Genomic DNA, 18496 nt, shown 5'->3' with positions numbered 1-18496 from the left:
AGTAGTTGTGGAGAGCAGAGTGCTGCAGTACTGCTGTGTAGTTGTGGAGAGCAGAGTGCTGCAGTACTGATGTGTAGTTGTGGAGAGCAGAGTGTTACAGTACTGATGTGTAGTTGTGGAGAGCAGAATGTTACAGTACTGATGTGTAGTTGTGGAGAGCAGTGTTACAGTACTGATGTGTAGTTGTGGAGAGCAGTGTTACAGTACTGACGTGTAGTTATGGAAAGCAGAGTGTTACAGTACTGATGTGTAGTTGTGGAGAGCAGACTGTTGCAGTACTGATGTGTAGTTGTGGAGAGCAGAGTGTTACAGTACTGATGTGTAGTTGTGGAAAGCAGAGTGTTACAGTGCTGATGTGTAGTCGTGGAGAGCAGTGTTACAGTACTGATGTGTAGTTATGGAAAGCGGAGTGTTACAGTACTGATGTGTAGTTGTGGAGAGCAGTGTTACAGTACTGACGTGTAGTTATGGAGAGCAGAGTGTTACAGTACTGATGTGTAGTTGTGGAGAGCAGAGTGTTGCAGTACTGATGTGTAGTTGTGGAGAGCAGAGTGTTACAGTACTGATGTGTAGTTGTGGAAAGCAGAGTGTTACAGTACTGATGTGTAGTCGTGGAGAGCAGAGTGTTGCAGTACTGATGTGTAGTTGTGGAAAGCAGAATGTTACAGCACTGATGTGTACTTGTGGAGAGCAGAGTGTTGCATTACTGATATGTAGTTATGGAAAGTAGAATGTTGCAGTACTGATGTGTAGTTGTGGAGAGCAGAGTGTTACAGTACTGATGTGTGGTTGAATAGTTGTGGAGAGCAGAGTGTTGCAGTACCAATGTACAGTAGTGGAGGGCAGAGTGTTGTAGTATTGATGTGTAGTTGTGTAGTTGTGGAGAGCAGAGAGTTGCAGTACTAATGTGTAGTTGTGTAGTTGTGGAGAGCAGAGAGTTGCAGTACTAATGTGTAGTTGTGTAGTTGTGTAGAGCAGAGAGTTGCAGTACTAATGTGTAGTTGTGTAGTTGTGAAGAGCAGAGAGTTGCAGTACTAATGTGTAGTTGCGTAGTTGTGGAGAGCAGAGTGTTGCAGTACTGTTGTGTAGTTGTGGAGATCAGAGTGCTGTAGTACTCATGTAGTACTCATAGTTCAATAGGACAAGTAAACGTAGACCTGGAATACTGAACTGTAACACGCTGTCCTACTCCAACATGACAAGTAAACGTAGACCTGGAATACTAAACTGTAACATGCTGTCCTACTTCATGGGTTCATATCTATTAATCCCGGGGCATTGTTGAGCAGCCTCCGTCTCCCATGTCTTCACGGCTTCCTGCTCTGGAATGGGTTCCTAAAGCTTTCACTGCCACGAGAAATGAAAAATGTGTGGATGAAACCCAGGAGCCTCTCTGAAAACCTGAACCAGGCTGCCGAAGTCATTTTACTCCCCTTAAATATCTTCAGACCAGGAATCCTCATATCACCTCTCTCCTGTATAGTCTTATGCACACACGTTACCGCTCCCAAATTGTATAAAGTTCTTAAAGTTTGCTTTTTTTATGTGTGTGTGTGTGTGTATATATATATGTATATATATGTGTGTGTGTGTATATATACGTATATGTATGTATATATATGTATATATATATGTATATGTATGTATGTATGTATGTATATATATATAGTTTCTCGTTTGTTTTTTGTTTTCACTCTCTTGTAAGTATAAAAAAAACCTGAATGGCAGAAGAAAATGAAACTGTTATTGATTGATATACATTTTGTAATATATACTGCTGTGAAAAATAAAGAATAAATAATAAAAAAAAATCTTCAGACCTTCCACAACTCCAACAGCCACTAGGCTGAGAAACTACATGTAAGATGACATCAGACTCCACCCATACGTAGCAAACCTATGAAACACTGAAACCAGGAGTACCAGGAGTAAATACCTAACACCACCTCCAACACTTCAGAAGAATAATCTCAAACACTGGACTGACGTCTGCTGATGATGGACCACAACAACCATCAGAGTGCTCCAGAACATGGAAAGGCCTTGTATCCACCGTGGAGATCAGACATCGTCAATGTTTCTACAGAGGAACACATCAGCTGCATCCCTCCACTATGTCCGACAAAACCACAACCGCAAGGACCTTCACCCTGCCCAACCACCAGCTGATAATACTGGTAGTTCTAGTACTACACACAATAATACCACGAATTAACATTGTACGGGGCATCTGAGTTGGTAGGCAACGGAATAGACCGCCACGCTACCCGGACGCCCTATCAGACACTTTTTAAAGGAATTTACAGGAGAGCCAGAAATGAATAAATAAATTGAAATGTTACAAACTGAAATCAGAGCGCTACATAGTAATCACATAGTAGTATTATATGTAATAGTAGTGGTATTATATGAAGTAGTAGTAGTAGTACATCTGTGACATAGCATTCATATCATAAGCAAGAGTACATGTCATGCTGAGTTTATTTAGTGTGTCTTATGTCAGCTATAGGTGGTGAATAGGAGAATCTAAATATAAAGTACATTTACACTGACACCAGTCAGAAAACTGACAAATCAAAGTGTCAGGTGTAGGTAGAAATTAAAGTGTCAGGTGTAGGTAGAAATGAAGGTGTCAGGTGTAGGTAGAAAGTAAAGTGTCAGGTGTAGGTAGAAATTAAAGTGTCAGGTGTAGGTAGAAATTAAAGTGTCAGGTGTAGGTAGAAATTAGTGTCAGGTGTAGGTAGAAAGTAAAGTGTCAGGTGTAGGTACAAATTAAAGTGTCAGGTGTAGGTAGAAATTAGTGTCAGGTGTAGGTAGAAATAAAAGTGTCAGGTGTAGGTTGAAAGTAAAGTGTCAGGTGTAGGTACAAATTAAAGTGTCAGGTGCAGGTAGAAATGAAGGTGTCGGGTGCGGGTAGAAATGAAGGTGTCGGGTGCGGGTAGGAATGAAGGTGTCGGGTGCGGGTAGGAATGAAGGTGTCGGGTGCGGGTAGGAATGAAGGTGTCGGGTGCGGGTAGCAATGAAGGTGTCGGGTGCGGGTAGGAATGAAGGTGTCGGGTGCGGGTAGGAATGAAGGTGTCGGGTGCGGGTAGGAATGAAGGTGTCGGGTGCGGGTAGCAATGAAGGTGTCGGGTGTGGGTAGCAATGAAGGTGTCGGGTGCGGGTAGGAATGAAGGTGTCGGGTGTGGGTAGGAATGAAGGTGTCGGGTGTGGGTAGGAATGAAGGTGTCGGGTGTGGGTAGGAATGAAGGTGTCGGGTGTGGGTAGGAATGAAGGTGTCGGGTGTGGGTAGGAATGAAGGTGTCGGGTGTGGGTAGGAATGAAGGTGTCGGGTGTGGGTAGGAATGAAGGTGTCGGGTGTGGGTAGCAATGAAGGTGTCGGGTGTGGGTAGGAATGAAGGTGTCGGGTGTGGGTAGCAATGAAGGTGTCGGGTGTGGGTAGGAATGAAGGTGTCGGGTGTGGGTAGGAATGAAGGTGTCGGGTGTGGGTAGGAATGAAGGTGTCGGGTGTGGGTAGCAATGAAGGTGTCGGGTGTGGGTAGCAATGAAGGTGTCGGGTGTGGGTAGGAATGAAGGAGTCGGGTTGTGGGTAGGAATGAAGGTGTCGGGTGTGGGTAGGAATGAAGGTGTCGGGTGTGGGTAGGAATGAAGGTGTCGGGTGTGGGTAGGAATGAAGGTGTCGGGTGTGGGTAGGAATGAAGGTGTCGGGTGTGGGTAGCAATGAAGGTGTCGGGTGTGGGTAGGAATGAAGGTGTCGGGTGTGGGTAGCAATGAAGGTGTCGGGTGTGGGTAGGAATGAAGGTGTCGGGTGTGGGTAGGAATGAAGGTGTCGGGTGTGGGTAGGAATGAAGGTGTCGGGTGTGGGTAGGAATGAAGGTGTCGGGTGTGGGTAGGAATGAAGGTGTCGGTGTGGGTAGGAATGAAGGTGTCGGGTGTGGGTAGGAATGAAGGTGTCGGGTGTGGGTAGCAATGAAGGTGTCGGGTGTGGGTAGCAATGAAGGTGTCGGGTGTGGGTAGGAATGAAGGTGTCGGGTGTGGGTAGGAATGAAGGTGTCGGGTGTGGGTAGGAATGAAGGTGTCGGGTGTGGGTAGGAATGAAGGTGTCGGGTGTGGGTAGGAATGAAGGTGTCGGGTGTGGGTAGGAATGAAGGTGTCGGGTGTGGGTAGGAATGAAGGTGTCGGTGTGGGTAGGAATGAAGGTGTCGGGTGTGGGTAGGAATGAAGGTGTCGGGTGTGGGTAGGAATGAAGGTGTCGGGTGTGGGTAGGAATGAAGGTGTCGGGTGTGGGTAGGAATGAAGGTGTCGGGTGTGGGTAGCAATGAAGGTGTCGGGTGTGGGTAGCAATGAAGGTGTCGGGTGTGGGTAGCAATGAAGGTGTCGGGTGTGGGTAGGAATGAAGGTGTCGGGTGTGGGTAGCAATGAAGGTGTCGGGTGTGGGTAGGAATGAAGGTGGTCGGGTGTGGGTAGGAATGAAGGTGTCGGGTGTGGGTAGGAATGAAGGTGTCGGGTGTGGGTAGGAATGAAGGTGTCGGTGTGGGTAGGAATGAAGGTGTCGGGTGTGGGTAGGAATGAAGGTGTCGGGTGTGGGTAGGAATGAAGGTGTCGGGTGTGGGTAGGAATGAAGGTGTCGGGTGTGGGTAGGAATGAAGGTGTCGGGTGTGGGTAGGAATGAAGGTGTCGGGTGTGGGTAGGAATGAAGGTGTCGGGTGTGGGTAGGAATGAAGGTGTCGGGTGTGGGTAGGAATGAAGGTGTCGGGTGTGGGTAGGAATGAAGGTGTCGGGTGTGGGTAGGAATGAAGGTGTCGGTGTGGGTAGGAATGAAGGTGTCGGGTGTGGGTAGGAATGAAGGTGTCGGGTGTGGGTAGGAATGAAGGTGTCGGGTGTGGGTAGGAATGAAGGTGTCGGGTGTGGGTAGGAATGAAGGTGTCGGGTGTGGGTAGGAATGAAGGTGTCGGGTGTGGGTAGGAATGAAGGTGTCGGGTGTGGGTAGGAATGAAGGTGTCGGGTGTGGGTAGCAATGAAGGTGTCGGGTGTGGGTAGCAATGAAGGTGTCGGGTGTGGGTAGGAATGAAGGTGTCGGGTGTGGGTAGGAATGAAGGAGTCGGGTGTGGGTAGGAATGAAGGTGTCGGGTGTGGGTAGGAATGAAGGTGTCGGGTGTGGGTAGGAATGAAGGTGTCGGGTGTGGGTAGGAATGAAGGTGTCGGGTGTGGGTAGGAATGAAGGTGTCGGGTGTGGGTAGGAATGAAGGTGTCGGGTGTGGGTAGGAATGAAGGTGTCGGGTGTGGGTAGGAATGAAGGTGTCGGTGTGGGTAGGAATGAAGGTGTCGGGTGTGGGTAGGAATGAAGGTGTCGGTGTGGGTAGGAATGAAGGTGTCGGTGTGGGTAGGAATGAAGGTGTCGGGTGTGGGTAGGAATGAAGGTGTCGGGTGTGGGTAGGAATGAAGGTGTCGGTGTGGGTAGCAATGAAGGTGTCGGGTGTGGGTAGGAATGAAGGTGTCGGGTGTGGGTAGGAATGAAGGTGTCGGTGTGGGTAGCAATGAAGGTGTCGGGGGTGGGTAGGAATGAAGGTGTCGGGTGTGGGTAGGAATGAAGGTGTCGGGTGTGGGTAGGAATGAAGGTGTCGGGTGTGGGTAGGAATGAAGGTGTCGGGTGTGGGTAGGAATGAAGGTGTCGGGTGTGGGTAGGAATGAAGGTGTCGGGTGTGGGTAGCAATGAAGGTGTCGGGTGTGGGTAGGAATGAAGGTGTCGGGTGTGGGTAGGAATGAGGTGTCGGTGTGGGTAGGAATGAAGGTGTCGGGTGTGTGGGTAGGAATGAAGGTGTCGGGTGTGGGTAGGAATGAAGGTGTCGGGTGTGGGTAGGAATGAAGGTGTCGGGTGTGGGTAGGAATGAAGGTGTCGGGTGTGGGTAGGAATGAAGGTGTCGGGTGTGGGTAGGAATGAAGGTGTCGGTGTGGGTAGGAATGAAGGTGTCGGGTGTGGGTAGGAATGAAGGTGTCGGGTGTGGGTAGGAATGAAGGTGTCGGGTGTGGGTAGCAATGAAGGTGTCGGGTGTGGTAGGAATGAAGGTGTCGGTGTGGGTAGGAATGAAGGTGTCGGGTGTGGGTAGGAATGAAGGTGTCGGTTGTGGGTAGGAATGAAGGTGTCGGGTGTGGGTAGGAATGAAGGTGTCGGGTGTGGGTAGCAATGAAGGTGTCGGGTGTGGGTAGGAATGAAGGTGTCGGGTGTGGGTAGGAATGATGGTGTCGGGTGTGGGTAGGAATGAAGGTGTCGGGTGTGGGTAGGAATGAAGGTGTCGGGTGTGGGTAGGAATGAAGGTGTCGGGTGTGGGTAGGAATGAAGGTGTCGGGTGTGGGTAGGAATGAAGGTGTCGGGTGTGGGTAGGAATGAAGGAGTCGGGTGTGGGTAGGAATGAAGGTGTCGGGTGTGGGTAGGAATGAAGGTGTCGGGTGTGGGTAGGAATGAAGGTGTCGGGTGTGGGTAGGAATGAAGGTGTCGGGTGTGGGTAGCAATGAAGGTGTCGGGTGTGGGTAGCAATGAAGGTGTCGGGTGTGGGTAGGAATGAAGGTGTCGGGTGTGGGTAGGAATGAAGGTGTCGGGTGTGGGTAGCAATGAAGGTGTCGGGTGTGGGTAGCAATGAAGGTGTCGGGTGTGGGTAGGAATGAAGGTGTCGGGTGTGGGTAGGAATGAAGGTGTCGGGTGTGGGTAGCAATGAAGGTGTCGGGTGTGGGTAGCAATGAAGGTGTCGGGTGTGGGTAGGAATGAAGGTGTCGGGTGTGGGTAGGAATGAAGGTGTCGGGTGTGGGTAGCAATGAAGGTGTCGGGTGTGGGTAGCAATGAAGGTGTCGGGTGTGGGTAGGAATGAAGGTGTCGGGTGTGGGTAGGAATGAAGGTGTCGGGTGTGGGTAGGAATGAAGGTGTCGGGTGTGGGTAGGAATGAAGGTGTCGGGTGCGGGTAGGAATGAAGGTGTCGGGTGCGGGTAGGAATGAAGGTGTCGGGTGTGGGTAGGAATGAAGGTGTCGGGTGTGGGTAGGAATGAAGGTGTCGGGTGTGGGTAGGAATGAAGGTGTCGGGTGTGGGTAGCAATGAAGGTGTCGGGTGTGGGTAGGAATGAAGGTGTCGGGTGTGGGTAGGAATGAAGGTGTCGGGTGTGGGTAGGAATGAAGGTGTCGGTGTGGGTAGCAATGAAGGTGTCGGGTGTGGGTAGGAATGAAGGTGTCGGGTGTGGGTAGGAATGAAGGTGTCGGGTGTGGGTAGGAATGAAGGTGTCGGGTGTGGGTAGGAATGAAGGTGTCGGTGTGGGTAGGAATGAAGGTGTCGGTGTGGGTAGGAATGAAGGTGTCGGGTGTGGGTAGGAATGAAGGTGTCGGGTGTGGGTAGGAATGAAGGTGTCGGGTGTGGGTAGGAATGAAGGTGTCGGGTGTGGGTAGCAATGAAGGTGTCGGGTGTGGGTAGGAATGAAGGTGTCGGGTGTGGGTAGGAATGAAGGTGTCGGTGTGGGTAGGAAGGGTTCAGTAGTCGTAGAGTGTCAGTATGTACAGGAAACAGACGGTGCCAACTGAAAGTGACAGTGGCGTTAAGGATGAAGGTAGGGCTTAACGAGGAAAGTGTGTACTTCCTTCCTGAAGGAAGTACACATGTCAGTGGTTAGTATTGTAGTAATATCACTACTACGAGTCCTAACAATAACACAGGTAACACTGACAACCCTCACAACAAGTGATGGTGGCTTCTGGTATTTTAACAGGCTTGTTGGAAGAGCTGCTGAGCCAGGTACCGACCAGCCACCCTGCAGACGGCTATCCGGCGGCTCCAAGCATTCAAGGCTGCTGTGGGTCTTACTTGACTGGCTGCCAGGTCTCCTGCTGGAAGCCGCGGTGGATGGACTGGGCGATGGATGACTCCATCAGGTCGATGTAGCGGACCACCAGTGGAACAAAGACATCCTGCAGGTGCTTGTGGAAGACCCCATTACACAGAGTAGCTGAGGGCAGAGACAATACAGGGTAACTTCAACCACTGTTACAGTCCAGGAATATTAGCTCGTTTTTTTGCCAAGGTCGGAAAAAATTAGTGAAAAGCTGAAAATAGCTGGATGCAATCCTTTAACCATCCTCAACAGCACACTAAAAGTCCCCTTGTATCCCCCTTGAGCTTTTCCTGTTATGATGTCATGATGTCATGAGTGTCACTGGTGTTGAAAACAGTGTTTAAGCTAAGAAATACAGTCCACGCCAGTTCATCGTTTACTTCTTTGCAGCACTATCTTCATTGTTAGAAAAAAGAGATTGCTTCCAAATGAAACATGTTATATCATGACGTCAAACAGACGTGATGTGGCCCGACAGGGTCTTGCTTTTTGTGGCCACCGAGAGTACGCGGGTTTGGGAGCCCCGCATGCAAACGAGGGAAACTTTATAGAGCTACTGAAATTATTGGCCCAGTACAATTCGATTTTGGAAAATCCCCTGAAATCACCAGCTGACAGCAAGGTGACATACATCTGCAACCACTCACACAACGAACTTATTGAGGCACTCGCCAGTGAGACCCTCAGTGCTAGTATACAAGAGGTCAGGACAGCTAAGTTCTGTTCGCTTATTGTCGACTCGACCATTGATATTGCAAGAATAGACCAGTTGTCTTTGTCACTGCGGTATGTCACAGAAAAGGGAGACACAGCAGAGCACTTCGTGAAATTTGATGAACTGCCTGACAACAGCGCTGAAGCATTTTATAATGGCGTGCTCAATGATCTTGGGCTTAATGTTACTTTTTTGAGAGGCCAGGCATATGATGGTACACGAAAGATGTCTGGGCACATTTCGGGACTGCAAGCCAGAGAGTTAAAGAAAACTGCACCAACAAAGCATTCTACGTACATTGTGGAGTGCACAACTTGAATTTGATATTACTAGATGCTGCTCGTTCCTCCAATAGTGCAAAACCATTTTTCGTCACTCTTGAGAACCTTTATTGTTTTTTGACCTCAAGCCTCCCAAGGTTTAGGATATTAGAAGAGGAACAAGACAACATGAAACTGGACAGAAGAGTTCTTACTCTTAGAAGCCTGTCGGACATCAGGTGGGCCTCGAGGAAACAGGCTACGGAGGCTGTTATTCAGAGTCCCCCTGCAATTCTGAAGACACTGGACAGAATCCAGCATCACAGCCATACATCACCGAAAGCAGCATCCGAGGCACAAGACCTTCTCTCAAAAATGAGTACTTTCGAATTCAAGGTAATGCTCCTGTTTTGGAATAACGTGTTAAAAAGACACACATTTTGTCTCACTACTTACAGAAAGATTCTATGGTTACAAACGCAGCTGTTGAGCTAATCGACACTTGCGTAGCTCAGATAAGGGAACTACGGACAGATGAAGCCTTTGATGCCATGGTGGGCACAGCGAAACAGATGGCAACGGGACCGCGGGGTTTCAAGAAGAAAGTGCCTGAAATAAGAAATGATATTTTGAGGAAAACGCAGAGGATGAGCCAATCCAAGATGCAAGAGGCTGCTTTAAGATTAAATGCTATTTGCTTTCTGGTGCAGAAAAAAAGATGCAGGCTCTCGCACGGTTTTACTGTGGTGATGTATCTGATCCAGACGAAGCAGTCGATGAGTTTCTCTCCTTTCGCACCATGTACTCGGAGTTGTCCATGGACTTTGACACGGATGCAGTCCTACCTTTTCTCATTTCCAATGACATGCACAATGCATACCCGCAACTTACAATGCTCCACAGAATACATAAGACAATCACTGTTGCCAGTGCTGAAAGGAGTTTCAGCCGACGTCATTTACGTTCATGTATGAACGAGACCCGACTCTCCAACCTAACTCTCTGCACTGAACGGGATATCGAGATCGACAGAGACAAGGTCATTGGCAGGTTTGCCTGTATGAAAGACAGAAAAATGAAATTTTTATAATAAACAACAATAAAAAACTGGACATTAACTTGTACATAGTTCATTCATTGTTTGGAGTTAATGGATGACTTTTTATAAATGCTTTGGAGTATAACCAGCTATGGACAGGCCCGCTTGGTGAGTAAATGTTTTGTTTGAATTTCACAGCGTGTGTGAGAGAAGAGAGGCTGAAGTTTGGTGTTGTCAGTATGCTGCACTCTGCCTGTCTGTATAATCTTCGCATTGTTGTAATTAATGCTTTAAATGATGGCTGTGCTAACTGTGCAGCGTGTGGTGATGTGAGCGTGTGTTCTCCTTGGTACTGAAATAAAGGCTGTCAGAACCGTGCATTTCGGTTTGTGTAGGCTATCCGAGGCCGGGTGGATTGAGATGTATGGCAGATTACTGTGTTATGCCTTAGGTTGGCAATGAGATGGCGTCTTCTTTCTTAAAACAGTCCTTACTGGTGAAACATGTTTCCTCTTCTTACATAAGCTGAATGCCAGTTGACGAGCATTTGTTCTATGTGTCACAGGACACATTTAAGCATAGTTGTCCGTGTTTCGTTGTGCTTTTGCATGTGTGTGTGTGTGTGTGCGTGTGTGGGGAAGGGGGGCCCTAAAGAGAGCTCCGCCCCCCTTGCATTAGTGTCCAAGACCTGCCCCTGACTGCCGGGATAGGCTCCAGCAATCCCGCGACCATGAGAGCAGGATAAGCGGTTCGGATAATGGTCATTGGGCAGCAGGCAGGGAGACACCCTGGACAGGCTGCCAGGCCATCACAGGGTGCGCACGCACGCACGCACGCACGCACACACACACACACACACACACACACACACACACACACACACACACACACACACACACACACACACACACACACACACACACACACACACACACACACACACACACACACACACACACACCCTGGGACAACTTAGTGGGGCTGATTCACCTGACCTACATGTCTTTGGACTGCGGGAAGAACATGCAAACTCCACACAGCACAACCCGGAACAACCCCCAAGGTTGGACTACCCCGGGGCTCGAACCCAGAACCTTCTTGCTGTGAGGCAACCACGCTAACCACTGCACCACCGTGCCGCCTAATACATAATATATACAATTTAAATAATATTATATATATATTGTATATGTAACAGAAAACATAATGACAATGAGTCAGACAGATTGCAGCAGAGGCTAAGCTACAGCGAGAGAGGGGATGGCTGGTCTCTCAGGACTTCATTAGTTTTAATTCCTCTCACTGGGTTCCTTGATGATTCACACTAACATTTTAGCCTCTCTTGAGGAAACTGCTTTACTCCAACACATACAAACGAAGTGAGCATTTAAATCATGGCCAACAAGACTGAGTGAGAAGATGCAAGTCAAACATGTTATTTAGTGATTTGTTTAACGTTGTGTCACAATAGACCAGGTGGCAACGGTGAACATGAAATCCATGAAATTCATATATAAGTTAAAGTTGTAATCCTGAATCTGCTGGTGTTACTGGACCAGTGTGTCTCTATGTAGGTGGTGGTGTTACTGGACCAGTGTGTCTCTATGTAGGTGTTGTTGTTACTGGACCAGTGTGTCTCTATGTAGGTGGTGGTGTTACTGGACCAGTGTGTCTCTATGTAGGTGTTGTTGTTACTGGACCAGTGTGTCTCTATGTAGGTGGTGGTGTTAGTGGACCAGTGTGTCTCTATGAAGGTGGTGGTGTTACTGGACCAGTGTGTCTCTATGTAGGTGGTGGTGTTACTGGACCAGTGTTACTGGACCAGTGTGTCTATGTAGGTGGTGGTGTTATTGGACCAGTGTGTCTCTATGTAGGTGTGATGTTATTGGACCAGTGTGTTTCTATGTAGGTGGTGGTGTTAGTGGACCAGTGTGTCTCTATGTAGGCGGTGGTGTTACTGCACCAGTGTGTCTCTATGGAGGTGGTGGTGTTACTGGACCAGTGTGTCTCTATGTAGGTGTTGTTTGTGTTACTGGACCAGTGTGTCTCTATGTAGGTGGTGGTGTTACTGGACTAGTGTGTCTCTATGTAGGTGGGGGTGTTACTGAACCAGTGTGTCTCTATGTAGGTGTGGTGTTACTGGACCAGTGTGTCTCTATGTAGGTGGTGGTGTTAGTGGACCAGTGTGTCTCTATGTAGGCGGCGGTGTTACTGGACCAGTGTGTCTCTATGTAGCTAGTGGTGTTACTGGACCAGTGTGTCTCTATGTAGGTGGTGGTGTTACTGGACCAGTGTGTCTCTATGTAGGTGTGGTGTTACTGGACCAGTGTGTCTCTATGTAGGCGGTGGTGTTACTGGACCAGTGTGTCTCTATGTAGGTAGTAGTGTTACTGGACCAGTGTGTCTCTATGTAGGTAGTGGTGTTATTGGACCAGTGTGTTTCTATGTAGGTGGTGGTGTTACTGGAACAGCGTGTCTATGTAGGTGGTGGTGTTACTGGACCAGTGTGTCTCTATGTAGGTGGTGGTGTTACTGGACCAGTGTGTCTCTATGTGGGTGTGGTGTTACTGGACCAGTGTGTCTCTATGTAGGTGTTGTTTGTGTTACTGGACCAGTGTGTCTCTATGTAGGTGTTGTGTTAATGGACCTGTGTGTCTCTATGTCGGTGGTGGTGTTACTGGACCAGTGTGTCTCTATGTGGGTGTTGTGTTACTGGACCAGTGTGTCTCTTTGTAGGTGGTGGTGTTACTGGACCAGTGTGTCTCTTTGTAGGTGGTGGTGTTACTGGACCACTGTGTCTCTATGTAGGTGGTGGTGTTACTGGACCAGTGTGTCTCTATGTGGGTTTTGTGTTACTGGACCAGTGTGTCTCTATGTAGGTGTTGTTTGTGTTACTGGAACAGTGTGTCTCTATGTAGGTGTTGTTTGTGTTACTGGACCAGTGTGTCTCTATGTGGGTGGTGGTGTTACTGGACCAGTGTGTCTCTATGTAGGTGTTGTGTTACTGGACCAGTGTGTCTCAATGTAGGTGGTGGCGTTACTGGACCAGTGTGTCTCTATGTAGGTGGTGTTACTGGACCAGTGTGTCTCTATGTAGGTGTTGTGTTAATGGACCTGTGTGTCTCTATGTGGGTGGTGGTGTTACTGGACCAGTGTGTCTCTATGTAGGTGTTGTTTGTGTTACTGGACCAGTGTGTCTCTATGTAGGTGTTGGTTGTGTTACTGGACCAGTTTGTCTCTATGTAGGTGGTGGTGTTATTGGACCACTGGGTCTCTATGTGGGTGGTGGTGTTACTGGACCAGTGTGTCTCTGTGCAGGTGTTGTGTTACTGGACCAGTGTGTCTCTATGTAGGCGGTGGTGTTACTGGACCAGTGTGTCTCTATGTAGGTGGTGGTGTTACTGGACCAGTGTGTCTCTATGTAGGTGGTGGTGTTACTGGACCAGTGTGTCTCTATGTAGGTGTGGTGTTACTGGACCAGTGTGTCTCTATGTAGGTGTTGTTTGTGTTACTGGACCAGTGTGTCTCTATGTAGGTGGTGGTGTTAGTGGACCAGTGTGTCTCTATGTAGGTGGTGGTATTACTGGACCAGTGTGTCTCTATGTAGGTGGTGGTGTTACTGGACCAGTGTGTCTCTATGTGGGTGGTGGTGTTACTGGACCAGTGTGTCTCTGTGCAGGTGTTGTGTTACTGGACCAGTGTGTCTCTATGTAGGTGGTGGTGTTACTGGACCAGTGTGTCTCTATGTAGGTGGTGGTGTTACTGGACCAGTGTGTCTCTATGTAGGTGGTGGTGTTACTGGACCAGTGTGTCTCTATGTGGGTTTTGTGTTACTGGACCAGTGTGTCTCTATGTAGGTGGTGGTGTTACTGGACCAGTGTGTCTCTATGAAGGTGGTGGTGTTACTGGACCAGTGTGTCTCTATGTAGGTGGTGGTGTTACTGGACCAGTGTGTCTCTATGTGGGTTTTGTGTTACTGGACCAGTGTGTCTCTATGTAGGTGGTGGTGTTACTGGACCAGTGTGTCTCTATGAAGGTGGTGGTGTTACTGGACCAGTGTGTCTCTATGTGGGTGTTGTGTTACTGGACCTGTGTGTCTCTATGAAGGTGGTGGTGAGGTGTGTGTGGTGGGCTGAGCTTCATTCTACATGAATGAGAGTCAGCAGGGCTGTTGTGTCAGAAACCAATATAAAACCTGGTAGAACCTGAGTTGGACTTATTGATGTAGTGCTGGTATGTGTTGGTGAAGGTCTTCTGCCAGCTTGTTCTGTTATATCTGCTGGTTAGACACAACACCTTCACTTCTTCTAACCCAACACTACCTGCCTTCTTCTTCCTCATCTGGCTGTAATGATGAAGATGGAAACACTATGCACCCTGTCATTTTCCTGATAAAGTCCTACCAGTCACCAGCCATCCCTATCACACCGCTGCAGTCTGCAGGATGTGGAGATTCATGGATTAGCCGCTGTCTTGAATATGCCAGAGACAGGAAGCATCAAAAGGAAAGTTTGTTTGCATGTAAATCTTCAGGGTTGTAAATTAAGACGTGTCAGTGTGCGTTAGTGATTTGTCTTTTTAGCTCTACTGAAGCTTTACAATCTTGCAAATCCAGCCTATGTTGTTGGTCTTTTGTTGTCTAATTATATGACTGGGTCAAAAAAGAAGCAGAATCAAAGAATAATTTCACGCTCGGTTTCGACTTGATTATGCGACGAAGACCTCATCTGAGCGAAGCAGGATGTCGTCCTAGCTGCCACTTCATGCTTTGTGTCTGGCCTGATTCTCTGCTCTCATTATCTTCCAATTCAAGTCAAACAGTGTGCTGACACTTGGACCACACTTAATTACAGGAGTAATTGAGGACGGTAATTAGAAAAATGTGAAATGAGGGTTTTAAATTAAAAAAAAAAAGAAAAAGAAAAAAGACGAAGGGTGATATTTTCAAAATTTTCACATAATGAAACACTTGGGTCTTTGTTCACACCGCCGCCCTTGGACTGTCGGTCTGTCATTCTGTTCATGGATGGGAGGAATGTTGGCACGAGGTTTATTAAATAAAACGTCAAACCTCGCCAGATCTGCGCTGGCTGCGAGACAAAGAGGCTGAGGGCTCAGTGCCGTCACACAGACTGAGAAACTGCACAGTTGCTGTTTTTTCAATACAGTCTTCACAGTTTAAAGGCATCAGAACAGTGTGACACTGTTGGTTTAAATAGCAGCCAATGTCCTTTTCTTTCGCAGGGAAGTTGAACATTTTCATGGTCAATCTAGTGCAGCATTTAGGACCGTAAAGATAAAAAAGTGTGTGTGTGTGTGTGTGTGTGTGTGTGTGTGTGTGTGTGTGTGTGTGTGTGTGTGTGAGCCCTTTGGTGTGCAGACTGGAGTCAGACAAGGCTGTGTGCTAGCCCCAGTCCTGTTCAATATCTTCTTAGTCTCTGTTACAACACTGTTATGAAGGAGGTTGGAGAAGCAGGCTGGAGCCACCATTGACTTCAGGCTCGATGGAAACCTATTCAACATCAGGAGGTTTCAGGCAACCACCAAGTTGACCTCTGAGAACATTAACGAGCTACAGTATGCCGACGATTGTGCCCTGGTAGCTCACACACCAGAAGCCCTACAAAACACTCTGTTGGCAGTTGTAACTGCATACAGGAGAATGGGACTGATCATCAACACCCAAAAGACAGAGGTAAGCTGTCAGTTGACTGCCGGCCTCCCAAGCCACCCAACAACCTTCACAGCAGAAGGGCAACAACTGGCCACTGTTCCTGCCTTCAAATATCTGGGAAGCATGCTATCTGACACCTGCACAATGGATGATGAGATCCAGCACCGCCTCAAACAAGCCTCAACATCTTTTGGCCGTCTAAGGAGAAGGGTTTTCCAGAACAGCAACCTCAGTCTCCACACCAAAGTGCTTGTTTACAGAGCAGTGTGCATCTCCACACTACTCTATGGATGTGAGGCATGGACCATCTACAGCCACCACCTCAGAAGCCTGGAGGCCTTCCATGTGAAATGTCTCCAGAGGATCCTCGGCATTATTTGGGAGGACAGAGTGCCACACACAGAGGTGCTGGAGCGGGCAGGCAGCTGCAGCATGGAGTCTACCCTAAACCACCATCAACTCAGGTGGCTTGGGCATTCACATGCCCAACGAACGACTCCCACGAAAAGTCCTCTACGGCCAACTACGCCTTGGCCAACGCACTGCTGGTGGGCAGAAGAAGCGGTTCAAAGACCAAATGAAGACCACACTGAAAAGATGTCAGATCAGCCACTCTTCTTTGGAGGAACTTGCCTCCTGCCACACCACCTGGTGCTCTCACGTCTCACAGGGAGTGAAGTATATGGAAAACCAACACACACAACACCGTGTAACAAAGCGTGTGAAGAGGCATGCTCACAAAGCTATCCCTGCCCCCCCCCCCCCCCCCCCCGCACCACTTTTACATGCCCGGTCTGCAACCGCAACTGTGCATCCAGGATCGGACTACTCAGCCACCAAAAGACCGGACCCACAAATAGGAGAATATGGTCATCATCGGACACGATGGACAACCAGCAAGCAAGTGTGTGTGTGTGTGTGTGTGTGTGTGTGAAGATGACAAGGTTTTGGAGAATTGTTTGGTGTCAGTCTGATAATCTACACTATGAGAAATTCCCTGACTAAACATATTAACTAAACTAGTTGACCCCACATCCGCACTAGGTTTAACCTAGCAGGCTCTCTAACCTGCAACATGCTGACGGATAAGTCCCTAGAGTCAAACTAAACATAGACAGCTATCTATTTTGCTAGAGGGGTTAACCAGTCGACTAAAGGTTCGGACTCTTTAGTCGACTGGTTAACGTTGTCGCCCGTGGTGCGGGAGATCCGGGTTCACGTCCTGGCTGTGGCGGTTCCCGGGCTGCCCCCCCCCGAATTTGCTACATTGATTGGTGTCAGAAGTGGGATGGTGAGACAGTGAGTCCATCGGAAGTGTGTGTGCCCAGAGGCGTGAGCGAGCTGGTATGTTGAAGTGCGGGGACGCGCTTCCCGAAGGAGGGGGGTAGTGTAACGATCACAGCTAAGTAGACTTGCTAGCCCTTGGCTAGGGGGTTGGACCCTTTAGTCAACTGGTTAATGCAGTCGCCTGTGGTGCAGGACACATGGGTTCGCGTCCCAAATGTGGTGGTACCCAGGCTGCCCCCCCGAATTCACTACATACAAAAGAGCGGCGCCGTCCCCAGTAGGGTGAATGCTGTCCGCTTTCAGCAGGTAAGGGCGGCCCCAGAAAGAAGGCCAGTTATCAACAAAAGCAATACCTGCTCATTACAGTAATGAGCCAGCCAGCGGCTCATTGAGGTGAGCCTACTGTACATCTCATCATTACCCCTCACAGCTAAGGGACCAGAGACAATTATTCAATGTCGACACATCTTTCTGGCAAACTAAAGCGTCCTGAATAGGCTGGCTTTTGTGATCTCTGATTGCTTCATCCTAGCATTATTGGTCCCCAATCTGGAGACAGAAACTACCAATCACTTTGACTCAATCACCACCCTTGTGCGTAAGATTAACCAGATGAAGACGGAAATACAGTATCTTGAGGAGAAAAAACAAAGACTTGGAAGCAAAGTCACGCTGGCGCAATCTCCAGGAGATGGGTGTGAGAGAGCACAGAAGGACGATAAATGCCTGACCGATTTCATCTTGGAGATGCTCAGAGAGGTACTCGCTCTGGATAAACTTCCACTATTGGACCGAGTACATCGGACTGTGGGCAAGAGACCAGGAGACGACCAACCACCAAGAGATTTTGTGGTGAGATGTCATTATTTTCAGAAGGAGGCAATCTTACACAAGGCAGAAACTAGGAAGCTCACCACTGGAGAAGGAGACGAGCCACATCCAGCCTGATTACACCCAGGCAGTCTCCAAGCGACGGGCAGCTTTCCAGGAAGTTAGATCACTGCTACGAGGCTGTGACGGAGTGGGATATGGCCTGTGATATCCACCTGAATTGAGGATCACTACTCCAGATGGGACGCGTACCAGCGTTTTGGATCCATCCAAGGCCAAAGATTTCATCTCCAACAACCTGCATTCCAAGAACACTTGAACTCAGACTTATACGTAGACTGAGAGCCATGAAACCGGAGTTAAATTCCATGTATGTGCAACCCTACATGGCCAATAAACATGATTCTGATTCTGATACAGCTGTATGACGATGCCTGACTTCCAGGAAGTACCCAGAGCAGTCGGTCTGACTTTGAGCGACGATAAGGACTTTAACATTTCACTAGGATATGGGTATGTCATTATACAATCTACTACTACTACTACTACTATTTTTGGCTGCTCCCGTTAGGGGGCGCCACAGCAGATCATCCGTTTCCATCTCTTCCTGTCCTCTGCATCTTCCTCTGTCACACCAGCCACCTGCATGTCCTCCCTCACCACATCCATAAACCTCCTCTTTGGCCTTCCTCTTCTCCTCTTCCCTGGCAGCTCCATATTCAGCATCCTTCTCCCAGTATACCCAGCATCTCTCCTCCACACATGTCCAAACCATCTCAATCTTGTCTCTCTTGCGTTGTCTCCAAACCGTCCAACCTGAG

The 18496-nt window shown here is 48.5% G+C and overlaps 1 protein-coding gene across 2 annotated transcripts in view; it reads right to left on the bottom strand.

Moving 5' to 3' along the window:
• Nucleotides 1-18496, bottom strand: part of cadps2 (Ca++-dependent secretion activator 2) — a 238848-nt gene that overhangs the window by 57415 nt on the left and 162937 nt on the right. For both annotated transcript variants that reach the window (XM_056281254.1, XM_056281255.1), the window contains one exon: nt 7842-7983. In XM_056281254.1, coding sequence (XP_056137229.1) covers nt 7842-7983 — 142 coding nt within the window. The remainder of the gene's footprint in view (nt 1-7841; nt 7984-18496) is intronic.

Source organism: Lampris incognitus, chromosome 6 (genome assembly GCF_029633865.1).
Source record: "Lampris incognitus isolate fLamInc1 chromosome 6, fLamInc1.hap2, whole genome shotgun sequence".
Classification (NCBI taxonomy): domain Eukaryota; kingdom Metazoa; phylum Chordata; class Actinopteri; order Lampriformes; family Lampridae; genus Lampris; species Lampris incognitus.
This window is presented reverse-complemented; position numbering and strand designations above follow the sequence as displayed.